This window comes from Ostrea edulis, chromosome 7 (assembly GCF_947568905.1).
Source record: "Ostrea edulis chromosome 7, xbOstEdul1.1, whole genome shotgun sequence".
In the NCBI taxonomy this organism is placed as follows: Eukaryota; Metazoa; Mollusca; class Bivalvia; order Ostreida; family Ostreidae; genus Ostrea; species Ostrea edulis.
Window position 1 is genome coordinate 81,968,060 of NC_079170.1, and position 22,428 is coordinate 81,990,487.

The following is a 22,428-nucleotide window of genomic DNA, read 5'->3' on the forward strand; positions in this document are numbered from 1 at the left end:
CTGCAACATATAAAGTTACTATGCTTGTACTATATGAATATGTGTTTTGTGTGTTTATTATGCATTGATATAGATGTGATGGCTAACTCTCTGTTTTGGTTGAATAAATATTCTAATTCTAATATTCTAATTCTTTATATGATCCGTACATTTTGAAATAAAACAATGTGTATTAATGTATCAGATAAAAAAATGATGTACATTTTGAAATAAAACAATGCGCAATAAACGAAAACAGCATTGGCGTACGTCAACAGGCGCGGATTGCGAAATAACACCGTGCGCAGCCTTGGGTAAATCCGCCCGTACGTTTTCAGGTCAGTAATTCTCAAACAGCGGATGATCCGATATGGCAAGTGGTGATTTTCAACCAGGCACGGGCGTGGCTCCCGCTACCCTGGTAGAACTGTCCGTGTCATGCAGGTGAGTGCTCGCCATCTTTTAGTGATTTGGTTATATTGATTCAAATTGAATTTATGGCTTGTTTACGTTGTGCGTATTACAATTCGAATTTCCTCTGAAGTTGTTTACAATACAGACAAGCATTATTTGCATTAATTTTGGGGAGTTTTAGGGAAACGGTATTCATTGTATGAAAGATTTTTAAAGTAGAGTTTTATCAGAATACAAGAAGTGGTTATTTTGATTTATTCTCTCTTTCTCTCTCTCTCTCTCTCTCTCTCTCTCTCTCGTTTGTGACATTGTCCTCACATTGTCTATGACAGAATAAACACATCCATGTTATCATAAAAGGCAAAACAACTGCACTAACTTGGGAAATTATGAGGACACGTCACATTGAATAAAAAAATTAAATCCTGTTCTTTCTTTTTAACAGGTTGGGAACACTTCCCCTACAGCGAGATATTCTTGTGAAAACGCGATTATCCCTCTCTAGCGAGAGTAAATATATCCCCTACAACCAAGAAAAACACCTGTGGTGTGTATCTCTTCGTGTTTCACGTGAAAAGAAGAAAATATGCTAAAATGTCTGATACTTCTGCAAATACAATGTATAATATATTAATCAAAACAAAAACACTCACGATGTGCATTGGATTTCAGACTCCTTCCCTCTTACGCAGCAAATTTAATATGCAATTTCTTGACTGTGTTGTCAATTTTGTAAGAGACAGTTCGTGTCATGTTGAGTGTGTTGCCATTATTTTCAATAAAGACACCAAAACACTTGTTTATGGTAATGTTTACTTTCTCGATAAAGAGGGATAATCGCATTTTAGTGAGTACATCTCGCTATAGGGGAAGTGTTCCCAGCCTGTTTAAAACATTTTAGAGAGAGAATATCAGTAGGGACATATCCCCTCACCGCTAGTGGTCTCCACTAACTCTTACATCTGAATATTTACATTCTGTGGGTCACGTTGATTGGGACATAACTTTCTTTCTCATTTTATCAGCCTCTCTATGCCTCTCTGTTCAAATACTTTAAATTCATTTTAAGAACAAGACATGGTGCTTATTTTACAGAAAACTAATCGATGCCGATGTCTTCTCCAAGTCAGACCCATGTAAGTCTCTTTTTAGTTTTAAATTTTATCACATACTGCCAATATCATAATGAAAACTTTCGAAATTTATGAGACTAATTAATAGAATCCTTCATTATTTACTCGTGTGGGATAGGGAAATTCCACCAAGGGGACAAGATTCAGTCTAAGACGAGGCTATGCCAAGTCTTAGACAGCGAATCTTGTTCCAGAGGTGGAATATCCTATCCCACATGAGTAAATAATGAAGGATAACACTTTTTTCACATTTTACCTACAGTTTAGTGCTTAAATTTAGGAGCTTTGAGAAAATTCTAAATTATCAAAATCCTATTTATTTGTGTGCGAGATATTTTTATGAGGTTTACGAGAACTTCATCGTTGCAAATATTTCTTATCGCGAAACATTCCTTTAATGTCTTCACATTGTTTAAGATTATCTTGGTCGTGATAATTTGTCACTGGGATTAGTTTATTACTGGTAAAGTGTGAAATAAAGTTGTCGCTAATAAAAGTTGGTTTACAGAAAAAACTGTGTAATTAAAGCAAAACGTGGAAATTCTTCAGATTGAGACAAAATGTAGATGTATACAAAAATTTGACAAAAAATATTAACGAATCCATGAATATTATGGCCATATCTTATTTCCAAGTCTGTGACATTTTGTTTGAAGTGTTTGTGTACTTAATATCAAAGTCATTGTATATTTTTCCTACAGTGTGTGTTCTGTTCACTCAGGATTCAAGCAAAAACTGGAGAGAGGTAATGATTGGACAATTCATGATGTTGTTCAAATGATGAATATTCATGAATATGACTTTTCATGAATTATTCATGAAAAAGATATATTTGCATGGATATTCATCACCTATCTTTTCATGAACAAATATTCATAATTCAAAAATGTCTAATAATAAGTTCATTGCATCTTTATGAATATTTCATGAATATTATTCATGAATTATTTATGATCATCTTGCAGGGGTAAGTGTGCTGATTTTTTTTTTCTCTTTTCAGTTTGGACGAACAGAAATAATATGGAACAACCTAAATCCAGATTTTGTCAAGAAATTTGTGATGCATTATTATTTTGAACAAAGTCAAAAACTGAAGTTTGAAGTGTAAGCATAACTTTATTTTATCAGGTTTAACGTTTTAACCAAATCAATTCACTGAGTGCTGGATTGCGGGGGTGTATGAGAGCTTCAAGTTACTGCCAGAACACTGTTTTTATCTAAATTCTATACAGTTACACATCTATAATCAAAGTTAGTCCTATGATATTTTTGATTTCTTGCAAAGTCATTCAAGTAGAAGAAAATTAAAAAGAAGTTCAACAAATTTTTACACTTCCAATTTATCAGACCTTGAACAATGTTTTTGTAGATATTTTTTGGTTTTACATGTACCTCAGGTAGAACTGTACTTGCAGTGGAACCACTTCTTGATACAGTGCCTTTCATAGTACCAGTCTGTTGATTGTGGGAGTGGCAGATTGTTATGCAAATGTAATTTTGTCGTTATCAGCTCAACATCAGTTTTTTGTTGAACTAAACCAAGGAATATTGGAGAATAAGAGAGTGTTACAGAATCAGAGAGTGTTATAGAATCAGAATGTTTTACAGATTATGTTTTCATTTTGTCCTCTTTGTTTACAGGTATGATGTGGATTCTAAGAGTGCAGATTTATCCAAGCATGTAAGTTAGAGAGAGAGAGAGAGATTGTGTGCAAATTTATCAAAGCATATACATGTAAGTTAAAAAGAGAGTGTGTGTGCAGATTTATCCAAGCATGTGAGTTATATATATATATATATAGAGAGAGAGAGAGAGAGAGAGAAAGAGAGATAGCTTTATTTGAAAGTACTGCCACTGATGGATACATAGATTTTTTTTTTATGTACCTGTTCAGTCAAACATCTTCATCTTGAACTCGATGGGAACGAGAAAAAAATTTCAAGATATCCAAGGGTTTGAGATAATGAGATTAAAATACATACGTGTATCAAGAAAATGTAGTTTGGACTTCCAACTCAATTCAACATATTCTTGGTATTCGAAATATTGATGTTTGAAGTGCTAAGGTTCAACTGAATTTTGTATTTGAAGGATATATTAGATACTAAGGACAAATCTTCCCAGAAAACAAGCAATAGTTGATGTTCTTTATTTTGTATTATCAAGTGGAAAAATTTAATCATTATTGATAATTATAAAGAACCTTTGTTGAAAATTATGATCATAAATCTTTAAAATGTCATGAAACATCAATTTCTGAATTTGAATAACACTGTTCAAAATGCAGTACATAGTGCTCCAAGTAATGTAACAGTTTGTTTGAGTATGGGGATAAGGCAACCCCCAGTCCACAAACTCCCATTTTCTTACATGAAAAACTGTAACTTCAAATACAGTTGAACTTCAGTATCTCAAACACTGATATCTCGAATACCATGGATACGTCAAAGTGATATCTTGAATCCTTGGATATCTCAAATTTTTCTCTGGAGTTTGAGATAATGAGGTTTGACTGTAGTATATATATAGGTACATGTATAATGATTTAAATTTATTCTGATATATCACTTGAATCACTGTGTGTTACACAGGATTTTATGTGTATTTGGCAGGATTTTCTCGGAAGAATGGAATGCTCCCTGGGAGAGATCGTATCAGCAGGAAGTAAATTTTTGAAGAGACTCAGGTAAGTGTCGCATTGTGAAGCAGCAACACACTGTTTTCCGACTTTAGGCGCATCAAACTGGAGCTAGTTTAATCTAAAGGGAGCTTATTTTTTATTTAATCTTATTTTACTATTGTAGTAATTGAAAACTGAAATTGAGATAGAAGTTAAGCTGAAATACAGTCAAACCTCATTATCTCGGACTTAAAGAGCTGAGAGAAAAACTTTGAGATATCCAAGGGGTCGAGATATTGAGGTTAAAATATAAAAAGAAATTGCAGTTGGGACTGCCAACTCATTTGACATATCCATGGCATGGTATTCGAGATACTTAAGGTCAACTTATAATTATGAGTTTGATGTCTCCAGGGCCTGTACTCAGTTAACCCACCTGTCTGCCAAAGTCGTGGACGTGTCAGTTTATCTGAAGTTGTGGACATTTCAGTCCGCCAATCTATCTAAAGTCGTGGATGATTGACTATATTCTGTCATTAGTTGAAGTATATAGATGTTAGGTAAATGCATGTATGACATATGTAACAATGTGATGATTTAATTCATGAGAAATGTAAAATTGACACCATGTATTAAAATTTTACTATTTATTGACATTCGATTGGGATATTGTTTGAAAAATATACATGTATATTCCATATATGTAAATTTTCTCTTTGTGAATTATGTAATAGGTTTTATTGTTCTTCTATATAATTATTTCCTTTAATTTACTCACAGTGGACCAAAGAAAGATAGTGGGACGATAATTGTAGGAGCAGAAGAACAAAGCAGTTGTAAGGTGAGATGACAGGACGTTAGGTAATATCTCACTGACTGTAGCACAAGATGACAGGACTTGGTAGTTAATATCTCACTGACTGTAACAAGAGATAACAGGACTCGGTAGTTTATATCTCACTGACTGTAACAAGAGATAACAGGACTTGGTAGTTAATATCTCACTGACTGTAACAAGAGATAACAGGACTCAGTAGTTAATATCTCAATGACTGTAACATTAAATGACAGGACTTGGTAGTTAATATCTCACTGACTGTAACATGAGATAACAGGACTCGGTAGTTTATATCTCACTGACTGTAACATTAAATGACAGGACTCGGTAGTTTATATTTCACTGACTGTAACATGAGATGGTTAATATCTCACTGACTGTAACATGAGATGGTTAATATCTCACTGACTGTAACAAGAGATAACAGGACTCGGTAGTTTATATCTCACTGACTGTAACATGAGATGGTTAATATCTCACTGACTGTAACATGAGATGGTTAATATCTCACTGACTGTAACAAGAGATAACAGGACTCGGTAGTTTATATCTCACTGACTGTAACAAGAGATAACAGGACTCGGTAGTTTATATCTCACTGACTGTAACAAGAGATAACAGGACTCGGTAGTTTATATCTCACTGACTGTAACAAGAGATAACAGGACTCGGTAGTTTATATCTCACTGACTGTAACATTAAATGACAGGACTCGGTAGTTTATATCTCACTGACTGTAACACGAGATAACAGGACTCGGTAGTTTATATCTCACTGACTGTAACATTAAATGACAGGACTCGGTAGTTAATATCTCACTGACTGTAACATTAAATGACAGGACTCGATAGTTAATATCTCACTGACTGTAACATGAGATGGTTAATATCTCACTGACTGTAACATGAGATGGTTAATATCTCACTGACTGTAACACGAGATAACAGGACTCGATAGTTTATATCTCACTGACTGTATCAAGAGATAACAGGACTCGGTAGTTTATATCTCACTGACTGTAACAAGAGATAACAGAACTCGATAGTTTATATCTCACTGACTGTAACAAGAGATAACAGGACTCGGTAGTTTATATCTCACTGACTGTAACAAGAGATAACAGGACTTGGTAGTTTATATCTCACTGACTGTAACATGAGATGGTTAATATCTCACTGACTGTAACAAGAGATAACAGGACTCGGTAGTTTATATCTCACTGACTGTAACATGAGATGGTTAATATCTCACTGACTGTAACACGAGATAACAGGACTCGGTAGTTTATATCTCACTGACTGTAACATGAGATGGTTAATATCTCACTGACTGTAACATTAAATGACAGGACTCGGTAGTTTATATCTCACTGACTGTAACAAGAGATAACAGGACTCGGTAGTTTATATCTCACTGACTGTAACATGAGATGGTTAATATCTCGTTGACTGTAACATGAGATAACAGGACTCGGTAGTTTATATCTCACTGACTGTAACATGAGATGGTTAATATCTCACTGACTGTAACAAGAGATGGTTAATATCTCACTGACTGTAACAAGAGATGGTTAATATCTCACTGACTGTAACAAGAGATGGTTAATATCTCACTGACTGTAACATGAGATAACAGGACTCGGTAGTTAATATCTCACTGACTGTAACATTAAATGACAGGACTTGGTAGTTTATATCTCACTGACTGTAACAAGAGATAACAGGACTTGGTAGTTTATATCTCACTGACTGTAACAAGAGATAACAGGACTCGGTAGTTTATATCTCACTGACTGTAACAAGAGATAACAGGACTCGGTAGTTTATATCTCACTGACTGTAACATGAGATGGTTTATATCTCACTGACTGTAACATGAGATGGTTTATATCTCACTGACTGTAACACGAGATAACAGGACTCGGTAGTTTATATCTCACTGACTGTAACATTAAATGACAGGACTCGATAGTTTATATCTCACTGACTGTAACATGAGATGGTTAATATCTCACTGACTGTAACATGAGATGGTTAATATCTCACTGACTGTAACAAGAGATAACAGGACTCGGTAGTTAATATCTCACTGACTGTAACATGAGATGGTTAATATCTCACTGACTGTAACATGAGATGATGACTCGGTAGTTAATATCTCACTGACTGTAACAAGAGATAACAGGACTCGGTAGTTTATATCTCACTGACTGTAACATTAAATGACAGGACTCGGTAGTTTATATCTCACTGACTGTAACACGAGATAACAGGACTAAGGAGCGTGTGTCTCACTGACTGTAAGGTGTGACAATCCGATGTAGGCGTTTACATCTCACGGACTAGCTGCCCTAGAAGTTGCGTGTGTCTTATTATATAGCTGCTGAAATTTAAATCAGTTAGTCGTAAATGTTCACAAAATATAGGTCAATGCAAACATATAAATGTACATCACAGTATATTGTTTGTATTGTCAGGAACAAGCGACATTGCAGTTTTGTGCACATAAGCTAGACAAGAAAGATTTCTTTGGCAAATCGGATCCATTTCTTACTTTCTACAAAACTAACGAGGATGGCTCGTAAGTAGCAAAGTCATAGTTAAACATGAAAAAAGTAATTGTGATTGATACAAAGATGTATTTCATTCAAATAGTACTGTGTACATATGCAATCCAATGAGTATTTCATTTCATTTTAGTTACATTTTATTAGTAAGTTATCTGAGTATCGTTAATAGTTAGATGGCTAATTTTGGAATTGGCACAGATATTTAAATTGCAGGATTAAAATCTCATGAAATTCTCTTGAATCTTCAGGTACACTGTGGTTCACAGAACAGAAGTGATAAAGAAGACCCTTAATCCGACGTGGAAGCCATTTGTAATCCCGGTCCGCTCGCTCTGTAACGGGGACTATGATAGGTGTGTATTGTTAATTAATCCCGGTCCGCTCGCTCTGTAACGGGGACTATGATAGGTGTGTATTGTTAATTAATCCCGGTCCGCTCGCTCTGTAACGGGGACTATGAGAGGTGTGTATTGTTAATTAATCCCGGTCCGCTCGCTCTGTAACGGGGACTATGATAGGTGTGTATTGTTAATTAATCCCGGTCCGCTCGCTCTGTAATGGGGACTATGATAGGTGTGTACTGTTAATTAATCCCGGTCCGCTCGCTCTGTAATGGGGACTATGATAGGTGTGTATTGTTAATTAATCCCGGTCCGCTCGCTCTGTAATGGGGACTATGATAGGTGTGTATTGTTAATTAATCCCGGTCCGCTCGCTCTGTAACGGGGACTATGATAGGTGTGTATTGTTAATTAATCCCGGTCCGCTCGCTCTGTAACGGGGACTATGATAGGTGTGTATTGTTGATTACATTAGATATTGATAAAATGATTCAATATTTAGAACCAATGTGACTTAATGCATACTGAATAAGTTTTGTGCTTTGGAACTGTTTTAAATTTTTTTTTTTTTGGCTAATGAAAAAGTCATTAACTATACTACATCAGATGTAATAGTTACATTGTAAGAACTCTATAGCCACTTTTAGTCAGTTGCACGTGTATGTGGTTGAAGTTTAATTGAGAACCTGTGTGATTAATATTTGTAACAGGACAATCAAGATTGAATGTTATGACTGGGATGCAGACGGCGGGTAAGTCAGGTTTATTACTATCAACACGTCAGAATTATTTATTCTGTTGTCATGGAGAAATTTCTGTACGTTGTTAATCAAAATATGATAACTCCGTTAGTATATAAGCCAATATATTTCACTTACAGTTGCAATGAGAAAGTAAAACATTCAACATTCATCGATAATTAATTTCACTAATTATTATTTCTATGAAGGCATGACTTTATCGGAGAATTCATGACTAATATGAGAGAGCTGTCGCGAGGTCCCAGTCAGCAGAACGTATTTGAGGTGAGACTTTATTTTATTTAGAATTTCAATACAAACTCACTTTTTATCAATATCTGACTTTTATATAGGAAACATATAGTGAAAGAGAGAGATGAAATCAAAGTGAACTTATCTCTGTCTTCTACATGGTTCCAGGCACAGTTTAACAAAACACACGGCAGATTCATAAACACAAAGGAGGAATTTATAATTATCGCCTAATTTCGAGAGAGCATCACTTGTGAAATAATAAATTAAAAATTTTTTTTTTTTGATATTGCTGAAATGCTTGTAAAATTTCTTGATTAAGAAACTGCTTTGGAGTTCATGTTCTTGCGATTTTACGTCTTCAATGTTTCACGATGTTTAAAGTATTCGCGTAATCCACAGTACATGACCAGTACGTTGTAAGTCTAGTTACGGGTGGATTTTATATTTCTAAGTACTTACTAAGATACAGTACATGAGTATTATGTTATATGACTAAGTTAGGAGTGGATTTTATAGTTTTAAATACTTCTTAAGAAACAGTATATTAATTTTTATTTCGTTGTAGTTTTATAATTACAAAACTTTCACCAGTACTGAGTATGGAAATGAAAACTAAACTTCAAACAAACAAAAAAGAGATTTCATTGATAGAAATGCTATGCTGTGTACAGTAAATCTGGTTGAAAGCTTTCTGTTTCATTTCGTATTTATTTCTGTTAAATAATATCAGTGCTGAAAGCTTTTGGTTTCATCTTGTATTAATTTCTGTCAAATGATTTCAGTGCTGAAAGCTTTTGGTTTCATTTCGTATTTATTTCTGACAAACGATTTCAGTGCATCAATGCGAAGAAGGCAGCAAAGAAAGGCAGCAAATACAGAAACTCGGGCACGGTGAGTATCTGTGTTTTGTCTTTATAAACTCGGGCACGGTGAGTATCTGTGTTTTGTCTTTTATAAACTCGGGCACGGTGAGTATCTGTGTTTTGTCTTTATAAACTCGGGCACGGTGAGTATCTGTGTTTTGTCTTTATAAACTCGGGCACGGTGAGTATCTGTGTTTTGTCTTTATAAACTCAGGCACGGTGAGTATCTGTGTTTTGTCTTTATAAACTCAGGCACGGTGAGTATCTGTGTTTTGTGTTTTGTTGTGTAAAAAATACTGCTTCTATCTTGAATTTTAAATTTTATGATTTGATTGACGATTTAAATTGATCTTTGTCCCCTAAAGGCTTACAACTTAAAACTAAATAATTCTATATCAATATCGTCTATGAATACAGATCTGGTATTTGATTAAGTGTTGTTATATTTTGTAGGTGGAGTTGATGAGCTGCAGGATAGAAAAGGTCTACTCATTTCTGGATTACGTGAGAGGAGGGTAGGTATATATAATCTCCGTCAATGTACCGACCTGTTTTATTTATGTCTCACCCAAAATCGGAGAGTACTCGCCCAGTCTCACGATTTACACCTGGAGAATTCAGTATTATTTTTTTTACATGATTGGGTCAACATAGAAAATGTCTGATCTTGATTTGTACCTTGTGTGAATGATCCCATACAATTTCAAATGGATGTTTTTGATTTTTAATGATGAATTTGTCATGTAACTTAATTGGAAACCAAGGTCAAATGACAAGATGAAATTTTTGTGAGAAGTTGTGGTTTCTCATCTTCGAAGATCACTTTTCAAAAGTTGAAATTGACATATAATAAATGATGTACAAATGTACAGGCGTTTTAAACAAAGTAGTACATGTGTTAACTGTTTGCAGTCCGTGATTGATTGTTTACGGTATGAGAGACGAAAGTTTGGCTTTCTTCATCTAGAATATATGTACATGAATTCAATGCAAGGTGAAGATAACGAACAGTGATCAATCTCATAATATAAGATGTATGACACGGTGTACTGTACAGCAAATCTAATTCTACAATCACTGTCTGTTATATTGATTATGATAATAATCATGATTACTTTTATCATATTGACTCTGATGATAATCATATCGACTGTGATGATAATCCTGATTATGATATTGACTGTGGTGATAATCATGATTATGATATTGACTGTGGGAATAATCATGATTATGATATTGACTGTGGTGAAAATCATGATTATCCCTACAGTCAATATCATAATCATGATTATCTCCACAGTCAATACCATAATCATGATTATGATATTGACTGTGGTTACAATCATGATTATGATATTGACTGTGGGGATAATCATTATTATGGTATTGACTGTAGGGATAATCATGATTATGATATTGACTGTGATAATAATCATGATTTTGATTTTGACTGTGGTGATAATCAGATTATGATATTGACTGTGGGGATGATTATGATATTGACTGTAGGGATAATCATGATTATGATATTGACTGTGATGATAATCATGATTTTGATATTGACTGTGGTGATAATCAGATTATGATATTGACTGTGGTGATAATCAGATTATGATATTGACTGTGGGGATAATCATGATTATGGTATTGACTGTGGTGATAATCATGATTATGGTATTGACTGTGGGGATAATCATGATTATGATTTCTTACTGTTCTACAGGACCCAGCTACACTGTACATTTGCTGTTGATTTCACGGCTTCAAACGGAGACCCAAAGTCCCCGTCTTCTCTACATTATGTCAACCCCTACAGACCCAATCCTTACTCCAACGCTTTAAGGGCTGTCGGAAACATCATTCAGGACTATGACACGTAAGCATCCTTCCTAAAATGTCCATCAAAACAAAGTTTTACTTCTATAATGTACAGCAGTGAGGGAATGTTGGGAGTATTTTAAAACTTTGGAATCTGACATAGAAATTGATGGCTTAGAGTGGTTGATATTTAGAAAATCACTGAGATTTATAATGGAGAAAGTCATGTTACAAATGCATTTAGTAAACAAAGATTATAATGAGATGAATTTCTGGATTTCTTCAGGGATAAGCTGTTTCCAGTACTCGGGTTTGGAGCCAGGCTGCCTCCAGATGGAGTTGTTTCTCATGAGTTTGCTCTGGTATGGCTCATTTCTGAATTTCAATAAACTCAATGCTAGCAAAGTTAAACAAGAAAATAATCCTTATAAAAGATGACCCCTCTCTCAGATAAATCCTATCTTAATGATGGAGTAAATAGTTCTAATAAAAGAATTAGTTTCCTCTCTCAAATCTATCCTATCTTGATGGATCAAATAATTTAAGATTAAAGTTCGAGACACTTGTTATTTTCTTGGTATGAAATTTCCTGTTTACCGCTTTGTATGCGGGTCATGTTTTAATAACCCCAGTATGTTAAATTGTTCACACTTCACTACATAAACTGTAGCAATTTTTCCGTAAACATTAGGTACATATCTTGTGAAAGCTGATTTTAGCGACTTTATAATTCCAGGAAAGATAGCTATTACCTCCTATACGGAATAAATTGTCATCGATATTCAATTTTAGCAACCTCATCACTCTTGCTAATAATGCCAAAATTAAGTTCTCTCTAAAAATGCTGCTTATACAGTAACCTTAGTGTGTTAAATAATAGTTCTGGCTTCATGATCATAATCAAATTCAGAATAGACTCAACACAAAAACTACATTTTGTACACTGTATATATTCTTGACTTGCTCAAATTGCACAAATAGTTTATTGATATTTTGAATCATATCTAATTTAAAATCTACTCTCAATTAATTTCATTGACTTATGAATATCAATATATCTATTTCAAAATTGGATAAAAGTTTACTCTCAGTTGATGGTCATCCAGCCAGCTGGTTAATGTGTACAGAATTTTTACTGTTTCTACTTCTGTTATAGAATGGTAACCCCAACAACCCCTACTGCCAGGGAATAGAAGGGGTCTTAGACTCCTACCACAAAGCCATACAGTCGGTGCAGCTCTACGGACCCACAAACTTCGCCCCCTGCATCAACCATGTGGCAAAGTAGGTCACCGGTCTTCTAAGCTTGATTTTATAAAACAGTGATGTCTTGCAAAATTTCACCGTGGTGTCTGTGTTGAACAAAAAGTCTAAATATGACAATGAGTATTGTTGTGCATTATATCACTGACTTAATTTCTGTGTGGTCTCCAGATTCTAGAGTGCACATGGGAGCTAGGAAAAAGTGAGATCATGTGGTTTAGATTGAAAATATTTATCAATTACTAGTATTATAGCTACAAGAATTTGGAAATTTATATCAATAAGGGAAGTAAATTTCTCAAGATAGGACCATTCCATTTACTAGTTTAACTCATTGGGGATTTTACAGAGTCCTGATTTTACAGGGTCCTGGGCATATCTTTAAAGCATTTCAAAATCAGTTGACACAATATTTCAATTGAGAAAATCATACTACAATTTTGTACTTCTTTTGGCCAATGTTAAGAGAATAAACATGCCCTTTTTTGCATTCTATTTGTTATTTCATTTTGATGTCAGATTTATACAGTGTAGTTAATAAGTCTATAAACAGCATTGTGACTTTGTTCTATATTTCATTCACTTATTTCATGCAGGTTTGCTTCTCAGAAGCGTGATGGCAATGACTACATTCTAATTATTACAGGTTTGCTTCTCAGAAGCGTGATGGCAATGACTACATTCTAATTATTACAGGTTTGCTTCTCAGAAGTGAGATGGCAATGACTACATCTAATTATTACAGGTTTGCTTCTCAGAAGCGTGATGGCAATGACTACATTCTAATTATTACAGGTTTGCTTCTCAGAAGCATGATGACAATGACTACATCTAATCATTACAGGTTTGCTTCTCAAAAACGAGATGACAATGACCACTACATTATAATTATTACAGGTTTGCTTCTCAGAAGCGAGATGGCAATGACTATTTCATTCTTTTAATCATTACGGATGGCATCATCACGGACATGCCCCAGACTTGTGAGGCCATTGTTAATGTAAGTGGATATTATTGTACTAGAGCTTATAAAAAGAGATTAGATGGACATGCTGTCATTATTGTACTACTCCTACAAACATATAAAAAGAGATCAGAGGGACAGCATTGCTGCCATTTTCTGCAATAGAACAGACAGTCTGAAGTTTGACTTTTCTAATATGTTCAAGAGAGAGGAAGCTTGTGAAGAGACATTTTGTAGTTGATATCGATGGCATTGTTTTAAAAGCCAAACACTGTGGAATCCTTGGATTTCATGAAGGTCTGATCTTTACAAATTATTAAGGTCCCCTCTCCCATGAATTTCAAACCACAATGAAATATACAAAATAATGACATCTGGTTTCCACGCACAGAAAAAGTATCCATGATATAAGATCCCAACAAACCTGTGCAATCTGGACAATGCATGAGAATTGGTCCCTACCAATTTTATAAGGACACAGGGTACCCAAGACATTGTTATAGAATTTTGTAAACATATTTGTACGTTTTGATATTGCTAGAAACTCATAATTCCCACAAAAGTGAAACCACCTTTATTTTTTATTATTCACAAATCTATGCATAAAAACTTAACATGTTCAATAGAAAAATGTTGCCCAAATATTGAAATCCTTCAAAAACATCTATTTTGGTGCATTTTATGTATTTTTGACTAATTGCATTGTTATTTGATCAAATAATAGAAAATTGCATGTAAAAACAGCATAATCCTACTTCATTTGATGCCTCCAAAATCTTGAGTATCTTATGACCTTGATCCGAAAGTGATAATATTTAAAGAAACCAGATTTGAATCCACCCCCCCCCCCCCCCCCCAGCCCCTCCCCCAAAAGGAACATGGATGTTTCCTGTCATGATGTGGGTGTATCCAAAGAATTTGAGAAGACTAACAGAAAGCTTGTCAAGTAGAAGTTGAAAACTTAATACTAGAGGTTGTCATGGTTTTGAGAGAGAAAATTTAAATAGATATTTGTGGTGTCTTGCTTTTGGTAATGGAAGAGTTTTTCTTTGTTCATAGAGCTCATTTTTTAATGTGCGGAGGAGTAGAGTTCATATATACATACTGTGTATATATATAATTATATATGTATTGTTCACACAGTGAAATTTATGAATTAAAGATGGATTCATTGACAAATGTTTATAGCGTATTGAAAATAAAACCAGTTAAAATTTTATCATCATTTATCAGGGTATCATCTATATCCCCTGAGAAGTTGACAGGGAATTCTTACTCCTCCTAGGCACCTGATCCCACCTCTGGTATATCCAGGAGTCCGTGTTTGCCCAACTCTCTATTTTGTATTGCTTATAGAAGTTATGAGTTTAATCATTGTTCATTATCTTCACCTTTCACTTACTTGTAGGCTGCCTCCCTCCCACTATCAATCATCATCATCGGAGTTGGTGATGCTGATTTTGAAGGTAAGATTTTATACAATATTAGATGTACACTGTATTTACAGTGTGTTGCTTATCTACAACTGTTTTACTGGTAAAGTATTTAAAGTGGCAGCTTGTACAACAAAGATTTCTGATAATAGAAGTTTTAGTGTGGTTTATATGCATAACATTACCAAGGAAAAGAAACATTATATCAAATTTCTGCACTTTGTGTTGAAATTAACTTCCAAATTTTATGGAGAAATCTTTTTTCTTGAATTCTATAATTCAATGCTTAGAGCTCCCTTTTCCCTGAATTCTTTAATTCAATGCTTAGAGCTCTTTTTCTCTAAGTTCTTTAATTCAGTGCTTTGAGCTCTTATCCCCCCCCCCCCCCCCCCCTGAATTCTTTAATTCAATGCTGAGAGCTCTTTTTTTTTCTTGAATTCTTTAATTCTATTCTTAGAGCTCTTTTTTCCTGAATTCTTTAATTCAATGCTGAGAGCTCTTTTTTCTCTAAATGTTTTAATTCAATGCTTTGAGCTCTTTCATTACAAGTTTCTGAATTCTTCAATTCAATGCTGAGAGCTCTTTTTTTCATTCTTTAATTCTATTCTTAGAGCTCTTTTTTCCTGAATTCTTTAATTCAATGCTTAGAGCTCTTTTTTCTCTAAATTCTTTAATTCAATGCTTTGAGCTCTTTCATTACAAGTTTCTGAATTCTTCAATTCGATGTTTAGAGCTCTTTTTCTTGAATTCTCTAATTCAATTCTTAGAGCTCCCTTTTCCCTGAATTCTTTAATTCAATGCTTAGAGCTCTTTTTCTCTAAATTCTTTAGTTCAATGCTTGAGCTCTTTCATTACAAGTTTCTGAATTCTTTAATTCAATGCTTAGAGCTCTTTTTTTTCTTGAATTATTTAATTCTATTCTTAAAGCTCTTTTTTCCTGAATTTTTTAATTCAATGCTCTCTAAATTCTTTAATTCAATGCTTTGAGCTCTTTCATTACAAGTTTCTGAATTCTTCAATTCAATGCTGAGAGCTCTTTTTTTATTCTTTAATTCTATTCTTAGAGCTCTTTTTTCCTGAATTCTTTAATTCAATGCTTAGAGCTTTTTTTCTCTAAATTCTTTAATTCAGTGCTTCGAGCTCTTTCATTACAAGTTTCTGAATTATTTAATTCAATGCTTAGAGCTCTGTGTTATAATTTTCTGAATCATTTTATTCAATGCTTAGACTGAGCTCATTATCTTCTGAATTTTTTAACTCAATGCTCAGAGCTCTTTTCATTACATTTTTCTGTGCAGGTTGCTATGTGCTCTGTGTCATTACGAGTTCCAGCCATTCTTTTCATAATTTCTTAGCTGAAAGAATTAGACACTGTTTTGAAAGTTCCAGCAACTCTTCACATAATTTCATAGCTGAAAGGATCAAAAACTGTTTTAAAGAGACACTTAAAGAAATCTTGCAATATACACATAGATGTACAAAACTGTAGATCATTGGAGGAAATAATGAAATTTTCCTATAAATTGTAGCTCAATGGACGAAATATTCTCCTGAGTACAGAACTCAGTGGAGGAAATAATGGGATTTTTCTCCAGATTTACATACAGAAGTGTAGCTCAGTGGAGGAGAAAGTTAGACTTTCCTCCAGATTTACACTTCTGCAGTTGTAACTTTTAAGTAGGCAAATGTTAAGAATTATCAAGTTGGATGTGTGTCTATTTTCAGCTATGGACATTCTGGATGGGGATGACGTGAGATTGTCTTCCCGTGGGCGTTATGCAGAGAGAGACATTGTGCAGGTAGGGAATTCATAGTAATATTAATTATGATAATGATACTGCTTTATTTAGAGAAATTTACTAGATCAGTACCTCATACTTTTCTTCCCCAGGGCCTTCTAAATTTCATCTCTGACCCAGATCAAACTGGTCACATTTGTTATCCTTTTATAAGCATACAGAAAAACCATGGAAGCCTCTGTCTAGTGGGGTTTTATTTATTATACGCCCGTCTTAAGACGGGACGTATTATGGTATGGCGTTCATGTCCGTCCGTCTGTTAGCTTTTTCGTGTCCGACCCGTAACTTAAATACTACAAGGCCTAGAATCATCAAACTTTGTCTGTAGATACATCTTGAGTAGAAGGTGTGTCGCACATTAAAACCAGGTCACTGTGACTTTTCATTAAGAAGATATCCGTCTGTCTGTCCGTCTGTTAGCTTTTTCGTGTCCGACCTGTAACTTAAATACTACAAGGCCTAGAATCATCAAACTTTGTCTGTAGATACATCTTGGGTAGAAGATGTGTCGCACATTAAAACCAGGTCACTGTGACTTTTCATTAAGAAGATATGGCCATATATGGCAAAAACTTGTCCGGCTCATAACTTGAAAACTATTAGACCTAGAATCACCAAAATTGGTCAACTAATGCATCTTAGGTAGAAGGTGTGTCTCATCCTACTTTAAGGTCACTGTGACATTTAATTAAGGTGATATTTAAAAAAATGTTTTAATGGATACAATCTATACTGTTAACAATATGTGACGGGCGTATCATGTACCGTGGCGGTGCACTTTTTTTATTTATGGTATAACATTCTGTATCATTCTGTTAAACAAACATTTCTTTTAGAGCAGAAACACATTGTGTATTGGTTAAGCCTGTCAAATGGAGCCATGAAAGATAATACTGATCCACACGTATCACGATACAGGCGACACACACGTATCACTTTACAGGCGACACACACGTATCACAATACAGGCGACACACGTATCACAATACAGGCGACACACGCGTATCACGATACAGGCGACACACACGTATCACGATACAGGCGACACACGCGTATCACGATACAGGCGACACACGCGTATCACGATACAGGCGACACACGCGTATCACGATACAGGCGACACACGCGTATCACGATACAGGCGACACACACGTATCACGATACAGGCGACACACGTATCACGATACAGGCGACACACGTATCACGATACAGGCGACACACGCGTATCACGATACAGGCATATACAGCCATCATATCATGTAGAAACTTATCTTATTTAAAGAAATGAAATACATAGATTTGAAACTTATCCGCCTTTCCAGTTTGTTCCTATGAGGGATTTCACAGGGCGTGCAGGGGATAATCCAGCCACGATTCAGGCAATGCTGGCCAAGGAAGTGTTGGAGGAGATTCCGGATCAATTCCTGTCCTACATGAAGTCGCGGAATATTAAACCCAAACCACCCCTCCAACGTCAGCTGACCATCTCCTCTGTGACCTCCCTACCGATTACGGAGCAGTGACCTTGACCTAGTTTCTTCAGGGCCTTGACATACAACTAGTGTTGAAGTATAGAACCTACCTGAATATATTAGTCCTGACTGCATGATTGTCGTAAATCTAGTTTGATATTTCAAATCAATCTTCTTTTTTAAATTAAGTTTGATTAAGCCATGTAATACATGCAATTTCCCATTTACAACTTACATGCACATCTAAGCAGATACATGTATGATGAGGTTAGTCACAGCAACAGTTGTAGATCAAGGTAAATTTTTTTCGACACCCATGCTGTGTTGATAGAAAGCATTCCTATAATGTGTTTCCCTTTCCAATTTTTCATGTGTTGTATAACATTGACCTGAAAGTTCGTGATTGTGTTATCATTTACTCTCCTGTAATTAGAATATTGAGTATTTTTCTTAATCTGTTTTTATATTTACAATATATTAACTTTTTTTATGATTTTGTATCGGTTTAATCTGCCTGTTTTATATATATCTGTAGCTCTCACAAGATGTGTATGTTATCTAGTGTATCATTATATCAGGAAGACAGAAACATCTTCTGCGGATGTATCTTAGTGTTGTGTGAAGAAGCATTATTCCACGAAGGGTCTTCCATATATGTTGAAAATGCTGTAGATTGTTTCCCCCATAAAATCATCTTTTAATATGTCTAGATCTGTATCAACTTGAAGCTTGGATCCTGAAGATATCTTAGTGCAATAAACAATCCACCTCTGCATGTGTGTGTAAATGTAAATGATGTTGACTTTTGACCGGCAATTAAAGAGAAATTTAAGATTAGGCTTCCAAGTCGATATTGATGCAGATACTTGTTTCATTCAGAGAGTCTCGCTTACAAGATGAAGAAACTTTTGTATGACTATGGGAAATGTGTACTTTTTAACTGTTTATAGTGTAACATATCAAGATGAAGTCTTATTTTGTCTTTTTGTTATATTGTCGTACATTGTATTTAATACAAAATGTTTTTGCTGCGTATTTTTTTTTTTACATTTTCCTACACTATACGACATTAATCGTTGGTGTGTGGTGCTGAGTATTTATTTGTAAGCTTTGCTGAGTACACTGTTGGTACATGTTAAACATAAACAAACTTATCAACTAATCAATGCTTTTCTTGCATGCGTTTAGTATATGTATGTGGTAAGAGAAGACATATTGAATAGAGGCGTTTATAGGCTGATTCACACTCAGGGTTAAAACATTATGAACTAGCCTACAATGTTTAACTCTAACAACATTCACACTGCATGCAAAAATCACCAAATATTATAAAACTGTTTGAGTATTCCGTTTTATGTCTATAAGTTTAGGATATTATAAAACTGTTTGAGTATTCCGTTTTGTGTCTATAAGTTTAATGGACCTCGTCAAAATTTGGTATTTTTATGGATTTTTGACATCTAACCCAGTCTGATTAAAATCAGCCCTTGAGATCTGCTCTTTTTTTATATTGTCACTACACAGCCAATTGAGGACCTGATTTTAATCACTTTACCATACCTCACGTTCATATTGCTTTTAGACTGAAGAACATGAGTCTACATCATAAGTTAACCCACCCCCAGCTAAATTAAGCATTGGACATGGATTAAGTTATTCTCAGTATAACACATGTTGTAAGTTGTAACCAAGATTTACTTTGCAATGTGAGCTGGCCATAAATTATACCTACCTAACTAGATTTAAATTTAGCTGGACATGAATTACACCACCCTCACTAGATTTAAATTTAACCGGACATGAATTATACCACCCTCACTAGATTTAAATTTAACCGGACATGAATTATACCACCCTCACTAGATTTAAATTTAGCTGGACAAGAATTACACCACCCTCACTAGATTTAAATTTAACCAGACATGAATTATACCACCCTCACTAGATTTAAATTTAACCGGACAAGAATTACACCACCCTCACTAGATTTAAATTTAGCTGGACAAGAATTACACCACCCTCACTAGATTTAAATTTAGCTGGACAAGAATTACACCACCCTCACTAGATTTAAATTTAACCAGACATGAATTATACCATCCTCACTAGATTTAAATTTAGCTGGACATGAATTACACCACCCTCACTAGATTTAAATTTAGCTGGACAAGAATTACACCACCCTCACTAGATTTAAATTTAGCTGGACGTGAATTATACCATCCTCATTAGATTTAAATTTAGCTGGACATAAATTATACTATCCGCAAATGGATCTGAACAGGTTCACCATGTCTTATGAAATTTCTATAGTTTGCTTCGTATTGTCAAAATGAGCGAAATTGTTCCTTTAGACGTAAAACCTAAATAATAATCCTCAATAAAACTCAGGACTGGATATAAAAATCCCGATCACTTCTGCTGTATAAGTGCACCTGCTGAATCTAGGATATCATCTTTCCTAATTTTGGAATGGATGTATTGATCACAGATAATGATACAATACAACAGTAAACTGTATATGGCATAGGGATGTAGATCCGATTATAATAAGATACAGTTTACTGTTGTATTGTATCAATATTATTATCTGTACAGTAAAACATACTACAATGTAATCTCACTGGGACCTCTAATGATGGCAGTGTTAGATATATAACCTTCTTACTAGTTCTGACTAGTAGGTGAACTCTTTAGCTCGGTCGGTAGAACACTGGACTGTCGTGTCAGAGGTCCTATGTTCGATCTTCGGCAGAAGCATATATTAGTCTCTGTCACATTTGGGTGGTAAGTGTAACGGAAACGAGTATGGAGCTAAACGGTGACACCAGCCAGTGTTGGTAAGAAGGCCGTGTATCTAACACTATCACATTAAAGTTTACGTAATTACACAACATACCACGACTTACCTCTCTTTGTTTAACAATGGGATAAATTTTGTTCAGATATAAATGTATCATTTCATACACAGGGATCTATAAATAGATATATGTAAACATCCATCTAATGATTGTATATAACTCCAGTAATATTTATACTGCTGTTAAGTTAGTGTCTGATTGAAATTCGACTTATCTCCCTTTTCAATACATTGTTCCGACGTAGAGTCGATGAATTGCTGCCCGATGCGGGTTGATCAGAAATCACAAGTTCTTTTTGTGATGCTTATATTAGTTTATTAGACATTGCGTATGAATTATCCCAATTCCTCCAGACATTAGATTGTGAAAGAAATTAGTCTTTGTAATAACGGACTGTTTTCAATATTGTTATGTGTGGGTCTCTGTGTCTGTATATTGAGTGGCTATTTATGAATAAATATAGTTCAATGTTGGTCAGTATTTTCAAAGTTTTACTATTGGTGGAGTTGAGATGGGTACATGTGGTGACCTTGACTATTTGACAAGGTCACAGCTCCACTGGTGTAGCAGGATTTGTTGTGGCTAGGGTGACGAGTCCTTTTCTCTTGAAAATAGAAGACGAAGAACGTTACGCATAGGTGAATTTAGATTGAGGCCTAGGCCTGTCCCGCTTTCTTTTGACCTGAGATTTCCTTAATATTAAGGAGGTACTCTACATCGTCATAATGGCTGACTTCCTTTTAAAACATGGAGGAAAAAATCAATATCAGCAATATTTGACTTTTTCTTTTCAATTTGAATACCAAGCCGAGTAGATGAGTAGGTTAGCATACCAATTGGTGAACTGTAGGTCGCAGGTTCGAGTCCAGCAGGGGTTTTAATTAATTTTTTTCCCAGATTATCTTCTACTAAAACTATTTGTTGACAAAATAAAGTAAATTTGAAAATTTTCAACTTCAAAATATTGTTGTACAAATCCTCCACTTTTCATCTACATCAAATTTATCTGGTGTAGCAAACATCCTTAAAGTATTGAATCTCGTGAAATTCTTCGGCTTCTTGGTC

At 34.8% G+C, this 22,428-nt stretch overlaps 1 protein-coding gene across 3 annotated transcripts; it reads left to right on the forward strand.

Moving 5' to 3' along the window:
• The first annotated feature begins 273 nt into the window (after positions 1–273).
• On the forward strand, positions 274–21,835 carry LOC125654736 (copine-8-like). Of its 3 annotated transcripts, none has more exons than XM_056145478.1 (20): positions 274–423; positions 1,489–1,529; positions 2,228–2,271; positions 2,527–2,630; positions 3,168–3,207; positions 4,140–4,213; positions 4,928–4,988; positions 7,462–7,565; positions 7,803–7,907; positions 8,606–8,647; positions 8,845–8,920; positions 9,725–9,781; positions 10,207–10,268; positions 11,477–11,629; positions 11,858–11,933; positions 12,728–12,855; positions 13,732–13,834; positions 15,207–15,264; positions 16,957–17,030; positions 18,353–21,835. In XM_056145478.1, the coding sequence occupies exons 1-20, from the start codon at positions 350–352 to the stop codon at positions 18,551–18,553; spliced, it is 1,677 nt and encodes a 558-aa protein (XP_056001453.1). In that variant the 5' UTR covers positions 274–349; the 3' UTR covers positions 18,554–21,835. The 3 variants fall into 3 exon arrangements, 2 of the variants coding, with proteins under 2 accessions (XP_056001453.1, XP_056001454.1); XR_008797353.1 differs by having other exon boundaries at positions 294–423; positions 16,957–17,398; positions 17,556–21,835; XM_056145479.1 differs by lacking the exons at positions 274–423; positions 1,489–1,529; positions 2,228–2,271; positions 2,527–2,630; positions 3,168–3,207 and adding an exon at positions 3,288–3,303.
• The last annotated feature ends 593 nt before the right edge of the window (positions 21,836–22,428 follow it).

Excerpts from the sequence above, each read along its gene's own strand:
- LOC125654736 (XM_056145478.1), top strand. The coding sequence starts at position 350 with ATGGCAAGTGGTGATTTTCAACCAGGCACGGGCGTGGCTCCCGCTACC. Across the intron at positions 7,566-7,802 it reads AAAACTAACGAGGATGGCTC|GTACACTGTGGTTCACAGAA; the intron begins GTAAGTAGCAAA and ends TTGAATCTTCAG. Across the intron at positions 9,782-10,206 it reads AATACAGAAACTCGGGCACG|GTGGAGTTGATGAGCTGCAG; the intron begins GTGAGTATCTGT and ends TATATTTTGTAG.